The sequence below is a fragment of the Nannospalax galili genome, unplaced genomic scaffold, assembly GCF_000622305.1.
Source record: "Nannospalax galili isolate Female #2095 unplaced genomic scaffold, S.galili_v1.0 scaffold3261, whole genome shotgun sequence".
Taxonomy (NCBI): Eukaryota; Metazoa; Chordata; class Mammalia; order Rodentia; family Spalacidae; genus Nannospalax; species Nannospalax galili.
In genome coordinates, this window is record NW_008343964.1 from 147,995 (window position 1) to 155,494 (window position 7,500).

General features: G+C 39.7%; 1 protein-coding gene across 1 annotated transcript in view; it reads left to right on the forward strand.

The window, feature by feature from the left end:
• Positions 1-2,912: 2,912 nt before the first annotated feature.
• Positions 2,913-7,500, forward strand: part of Sec23b (SEC23 homolog B, coat complex II component) — a gene marked incomplete in the record, with an annotated part of 40,689 nt that continues 36,101 nt past the window's right edge. The window contains 3 exon segments of the mRNA XM_029566983.1: positions 2,913-3,143; positions 5,097-5,154; positions 6,946-7,023. Coding sequence (XP_029422843.1) covers positions 2,923-3,143; positions 5,097-5,154; positions 6,946-7,023 — 357 coding nt within the window.

Consider the following 7,500-nt stretch of genomic DNA (forward strand, 5'->3'; position numbering starts at 1 on the left):
CTTCCGGGGCTACACGTCACTCTTCTCGCTTCCCGGTATCTAAGCCGATGAGAGGGACTTTCCCCGGGAGGCAGGCGGACGTCACGTTAGGGCCCTGAGGAGTGCTGGATGAGTCTAGATACTGGTCCCACAGGCGCTGAGGTTCTGTGAAGGGGAAACCTTTAGGGATATATTCTAGAAAGCCTGTAACCTAAGAGAACTGTGATTGTGAAGTGCCAGGAACCACTGCCTTGCCCTATCCAAAGATGGCGGCGCAACTTCTCTGAGTGTGTCGGTTTCTGGGGGTTCGCCAGAAAACCTACCTTTGATTGGCTAGAGGATGGCGCTGTGGATTGACGTGTTTGAGCGCTGACCAGTCGGCTGTGAGCTGAGCTGGACTTGGCGGTGGGAGCCCGAGCCGAGCTCTGGTTGCTGTGAAAACCGATCAGAGGAAATCGATGCCCAGGTGCCTGCTGAAGTATCTCGTCTGCACCATGCCAGGTGGCAGAGGACCCGTTTCTGACTCCCCAGCAATCGGAATTGGGGTCGCGAACATCCGAAAGGACCTAGTTCCCATGAAAAACTGGAGAGTTTTTCTTTGTCAGAAGTGAACCTAGAAACCAGGTCTTCCTTCTTCAGACCTTTACAGGATTAAGCATTGCTTAATCGTGTCTGCAGATGGTTACTATATCCTGGAAAGTTATGTCCTGGAGAGCTGAGGGTGGGTCAGCTATTTTATTGGATACCTTTCTGAGCCATTCATTCATTCATTCATCATTCATTCATTCATTCACTAATTCATTCATTCTTTTTTATCTCTTCTGATACCTCTACTCTTTGACAATTTGATATGAACCATGGATTTATCTATAAAAAGGTACATTTTCTCAACATTGCATAGAATTTCAGAGGATTCATGAACCCTCTGAAATCTTCTGGACTACTGCCAATGAGAAGAAACCGTGATCTATAAGGATTAGGAAAAGAGGCAATGGGAAACAAGGAGCAGGCTTTAATGTGTAGCTACTTAGGGACCTGTGCGTTTAGATAAAGAACTTTTAGGAGAGATTACCGCTATTTAATGGAGTTTGCTGAGGTAATCTCTGGTGCTAATAATTGTGGTATTAGAACTTGCTCTTGGTTCCACCTGACTTACCTATTTGCTTCCCAGAAAGCTACAGAGGCGTTTGCTGTATAGTCAGTGTTTCAGCTTCCTGTTTTGCCAGAGATAACAAATAGTCAATACAGTTTCAGTTGAAACAAAACTTTGACATTTTTGTTGTCTGGATTCTACATAGTAGAATAATTCATTTGCTTTTCTGGCCATGTTAAAATTGCCCTCATCCAAGTTATTTCCAGTATGACACTTCTCAAAGTAACATGAGACAGTTTTTAAGCACTGCATAAAGTGGCACTGAAGGCTGCTTACTGTTATAGGTTTTTGTTTGTTTGTTTGTTTGTTTGCTTGCTTGCTTGTTTTTAGACAGCATCTCCCTTTGTAGCCCAGGAGGCTTTGAACTTCTTTGTTTCACCTTAGAAGAACATGCCAGCATGCTTATTTCTTAGATTCTTTAATTTTCCTGCTTTCTTTTTTTCCCTTCATTTTATCTTATTTTATTTATTTGTGTGTGTGTGTGTGTGTGTGTGTGTCCGTGTGTGTGTGAGAGAGAGACAGACAGACAGACAGAGACATGCACTTGTCACGCTCCTATGTATAGATCAGGAAGTACCTTTTGTGAAGTTGATTCTCTGCTTCCACCTTTACATAGGTTCTGGACACTGAACTCAGGTCATTAGGCCTGTGTGGCAAGCACTTTACCTGCTGAGCCATCTCACCAGCCCTTACCTGCTTTTTTTGAAGGGCTTGTTCCCTTGAACCTCAATAACTTATGTGTCTCTGTATTTTAGTCATAAATAGGATGTATTTACTCAACAAAATTTGGGTTTTCTGAGTTTAAAACTCAGTCTGAAGGACTGTTTTATTTACCAGAGTCTGTCAAGGATGAACTTATGCAAACATGGTAAGGAAAGAGGACATAGTGAAAACTTGGCATAATAGAAAGCTTTCCTTTGTAATTTTAGTTTGCCCTTTAGAAATTCCTGAGTGCAGAGATGCTTCCTGTTCATAACCTGACTCTCAAATCAGTGTCCACTTCTTTTCTCCACAGTTAGCAAAAGGGGGAGGGGAAAGGGCACACACACACACACACACACACACACTCACACAATCGTTATTTGGACTGTAAACTTTCATACAGTATTTGCCTTGTTTGAGAATGAAAGGAATCAGAAGAAAACAGTGGGATTAAAAAAAATTTGTTTTAAGATTTACTTATATATTTGCACGTGTGTTTTGTCAGCAAATAACTGTACCACATGCATGTAGTGCTCACAGAAGCTAGAAGAGGCCATCAGCTTCCTTGGAACTGTAGTTCAAGGACTGATGTTAGCCTCCATGTGGGTGAACTAAACCCAGGTCTTATGCAAGAACAGCAAATGCTCTTAACTGCTGAGCCATGTCTCCAGCTCCTATTGGTGCATGATGAAACAGAGTTCAAAACTTTGTACAAGGTGTTGGAATTGACTGGTCTGAAATATGTGATCTCTGAGGAAGCTGTAGTAGAATTTGGACAGAAGTTGTAGCTCAGTGTAGAGTGCTTGCCTAGCATATCCAAGGCCCTGGTTTGATCCTCATCACTATAAGTAAATAAGTAGTAATATTCAACTATACACAACTTAGAGATGGTCAAATAATTGAACCTCCATCCCCTTTGATTAACTATTTTCAAGTGCTACAGAGATAGTTTGAGAAAGGAACAGCACTTTTTGCTTTGGCATCTTTGAGTGCTGGGATAACAGGTGTGAGCCACTGCACCTAGCTTGGGACCATCTTTTTTGAATTTCTCATGTAATTAAGTTTTGTCTTTAGTTTCTTTTTAGACCATGGCAACATATCTGGAGTTCATTCAGCAGAATGAAGAACAAGATGGTGTACGTTTCAGTTGGAATGTGTGGCCTTCTAGCCGCCTTGAAGCCACAAGAATGGTTGTTCCCCTGGCTTGTCTCCTCACTCCATTAAAAGAACGCCCAGACCTGCCTCCTGTACAGTATGAACCTGTGCTTTGCAGCAGGCCAACCTGCAAAGCTATTCTCAATCCACTTTGGTATGAATTGTTTTTAAAAACTGGTAAAAATGATAAATCTAGTAAGTTGCCATCTTTTTTTTTTTTTTTTTTTTTTTTTTTTTTTGTCTTTTTGAGACAGGGTCTCCCTGTTGCCCCAGCTGTCCTGGAACTCACTATGTAGACCAGGCTGGCCTTGAACTCACAAAGATCCGCCTGCCTCTGCCTCCCAAGTGCTGGGATTAAAGGCGTGCGCCACCACACCTGGCTAAGTTACCATCTTTATGCAATTCTCATGAGAGCTACTCACTTTGAGAAAGTTACCAATTTGAGATGAGAAGTAGATGATAAGATTCTTAGGGATAAATGCTCATAGAAACCTCCCTGGCCTGACACTCCAAATAAAATTTGAATCTTATGGGAATGAGGGGCAAGGGGAAGATAGATTCATTCCCCTTCCTCCGTCTCTTTTTTTCTGATTATCACTGAGCTTCTGATTTAATTATAGACCTTATAAGATGATTTTTAAATTTTGGTGGGGGTGGAGATTGAGACCAGGTCTTCCTGTAGCCCCAGCTAGCCTGGAACTTGCTACGTAGACCAGGCTGGCCTTGCTCTCCCAGAGAGTCACCTCTCTCTGCCTCTCAAGTGCTGGAATTAAAGGAGTGTACTGGCTTGGCTAAGTGGTTTTGTTTTTTTTTTTAGTCTCTTTTCTCGTACTTACCTGGTATGATGATGTGGTCAGGCTGGAAGAAGTAGTAGGCAGATAAAATAAATTTTTTGTGAAGATTTATTTTTATCTATATGTGTGTCTGTGTGTCTGTGGAGGCCAGAAGAGGGCATCAGATCTCCTGGAGCTGGAGTCATAGGTTATCTGCGCTGCCTTGTGGGTGCTGGGAACTGAACTCGGGTCCTCTGGAAGTGCTCCTAACCATTGAACCATCTCTCCAGTCCTGCAGAAGAAATTAATTACTAATAATTAATTTATTTTTATTTTTTATTTTATTGAGTGTTTTGCCTGCATGTATGTAAGGGAACCTATGTCAGGCAATACCCATGGAGGCCAGAAGAGGTCAGTGGATCCCCTGAAACGGAAGTTAAGGACAACTGTTAGCCACCATGCAGATTCTGGGAACCAAACCCTGGTCCTCTGCAAGAGCAACCAGTGCTCTAGCCACTGAGCCATCTGTCCAGCTCCAATTCCTAATAATTTGTATCTTAGTGACTTATGCTGTTCATACATCTGCACAATATTGGAAAGATTTTTTTTCTCCCATTACCTTTGGAGCTAGAGTGTCTGTATTGCCTAACCTGATCTCAAACTCTAGGGCACATATGACCCTCCTACATTAGCTGGGATTCCATGAGACTGCAGGATCCACCACATACCCAGCTGAAGAGATTCTGAAACAAGTTGAGAATGTCAACATTTTCATGTGCAGGAGCATTTTTTTCTATTCCCCCTTGCTTTCATTGATTGTACCCATATATTTCTACTCTACTTGTAAAATGATAGCTATTGGTCATTAATTTCCTAAATGTAGAAAGGGAAGAAAGCAACAGAAGCTTTATTTTGAAGCAGTTCTAGTAGGTTTATCAGCCTGAAAACATGCTTTCAGGTAGCCTAAGTAAAGTTTTGCCTAAGTATGAAACGTGCATTTGTTATTAAAATTAGGTAGTTTTACATAGTTGAACAATAAAAATGATAATGGCTAGTATAAAATTTATATGAGTGAAGAAATTATAAAACGTGACAGTGGAACTAGAAAAGACAAAGAAGAATTTACTGAGTACAACTGTTTGAGGGAAACTTTTGGTGTACTTGATAGCCAGAATCTTCCCTGTGGGTGAAATTTTAGGAAAAATTACATTTATGCACACACATAGAAACACATGTCTAGGTAATTTATTGAACTTAAAATTTTACATTTCAATGTTCTCCACCTTAAAATACATATAATACCTATTTGTGATATTTATTTATCTTCCTTGCAGCCAAGTTGATTATCGAGCAAAACTTTGGGCTTGTAATTTTTGTTTCCAAAGAAATCAGGTATGTGAATTGAAAAATGTATGGTTAACTTTTGTTGTACTGCTCCGAAAAAGATTACATGAATTTGAATTTTTGTCTACACTGGTAGTTAGCACTCTTTGGTGCTGTGAGGTAATAGCTTTTGTTAGGTACACTATTAAAACTTGAACATTATGATTTTTGAAAATAGTTTCATTATTTAGACCTTGTCATTTGCTGAATAGGGAACATAGACTATCTTTGTAAATTTTCTATAGGAATTGAATATATTACCTAAAGAAAATAGAACTATTGTTTATATTTTACCTGACTTCATTAATATTCTAGTTAGATGGTGGGTGTAATTGAATTGTTATCTTCTCATCTTTTAAACTTTAGGGTCCAAGTATCACTGTTGAGCTTTTGATTTAAAGAATTTTAAAACTACTAAACTAAAAGAAACTCAAATGACAAGCATGACTTCCCAGTCTTTCTTTTTTCTTTTTGGTGCTAAGATGGAGCCCTAGGCCTTGTGTCTGCTAAACTTATATTTTATCACTGAGCAATATCCACAACCAAGACTTCTCTTTAAAAGTAACTGCTCCTAGACTGGAGAGAGGGCTCAATGGTTAAGAGCACTGGCTGCTGGGGCTGGAGAGATGGCTCAGCAGTTAAGAGCACTGGCTGCTCTTGCAGAGGACCCAGGTTCAATTCCCAGCACCCAATAGCGACTGACAACTGTCCATAACTCCAGTTCCAGGGGATCTGACGCCTCCTTCTGACCTCCACAGGCATTGCACAACACGAATGCACTTACACACATGCAAGCAATGTATTCATATACATAAAATAAAAATAATAAACACCTTAAAAAAAAAAAAAAAAGAACACTGGCTGCTCTAGCAAAGGACTCGGGTTTGGTTCCCAGTCATACCCCTCCTGGCCAGTGCCCCTTGAATGTGCTTGTCATCTTAGCAGGGCTTGCCTTGGTCATTCTGAGCTTATTGACCTGAAGTAATCACCTCCTAACTAGGAGAGAGACACCTACACTTTTTTAATGTAACTCTAAAGATTATTCAGATTATTAAAATGTTTGCAGAAAGCTTTAAAAACAAAAGAAAATGCCTATATAATGTAAAAAGCAGGCCTCTAACTCATATATATGGAGTTAGCACAATTATTTAAATAGAGTCTGGAAGGGTATATGTCAGGATGTTGACAGTGGCTGCTCAGAGGATCTGGAAGTTTTTTCTTCCTGTTTTCATTTTCTTGAACTTGTCAATTTTTCTACACAGAAAATGTATTACTCTATTGATAACAGCTGAAACAATAGGCATAATTGAAGACTTTATCTTCTATATATGCTATGTTCCCCTCCAGAACTGAGTGGGATCTAGGGCCTTGTGAATGCTAGGGAAGCTCTGTACCACTGAGCTATATCTTCAACTTCATACAGACTATTGAAAAAAATCTCAGCATGTGGCTTGCAGGAAAAAGCTTAAGAAATGTTTCTAATAGTATTGTAAAATTCATATATGACTATACGGGTGAACAGGTCTTCTCTAAAAAAATCATTTTTTAAGGTTATGAAATCATATTAATGTAAGAGAATTAGAAGTTTAAATGTTGTTTTTGTCTTAGTAGCAAGTTTTGTATTTTGTGCTTGTAGAATCAGCATAGGGATATCATCCAGTTTTATAAATGGAAAATAAAAAGTGTAACATAGACCAGGACTGTAAGCACGAGGCCTAGGTTTAGCTCCTTGTACAGAGGAAAAAGTGTAATATAAGTAACTTTCAGCACTAAATGTTTTGTTTGTTTTATTTTCTTCAGTTCCCTCCAGCATATGCAGGCATATCTGAGGTGAATCAGCCTGCTGAATTGATGCCCCAGTTTTCAACAATTGAATACATGATACAGGTAGCTTTGTCATGTATTTAAAGAACAGTGTTAAAAATGAGTTTCTTTTGAAATACTCTGAGTTCTATATCTCTTACTTGTTCATGGGTTGTAAAGCTAGTGTCAGGGGGAGCAGGATTCTAGACAGTATGTTATGGTAGATTTTTGTTGTTGACATTATTTTCAGGGCTTGAGAAGACGTATTGAAAACAGTAGAGCTTACCAAATTCAAAATTTGTCCTCCACAGCCTTCTCCATCTTATTTGAGGACACTTCATCTTTTCAGTGTTCAGCTTAAACATTTATACTTTCCCTTCCTGTCACTGTTCCTGACATACTAGGAGGAGAGATGAGCTTGTAAGCATCATCTTGCCCTAAATGTAACCCTGCCATCTTACTGTTTCCTTTCCTACCTCCCTGCTCTTACCCACTTTCTCTGAATCTGACCACGTTCTCGTGTGTGTGTGTGTGTGTGTGTGTGTGTGTGTG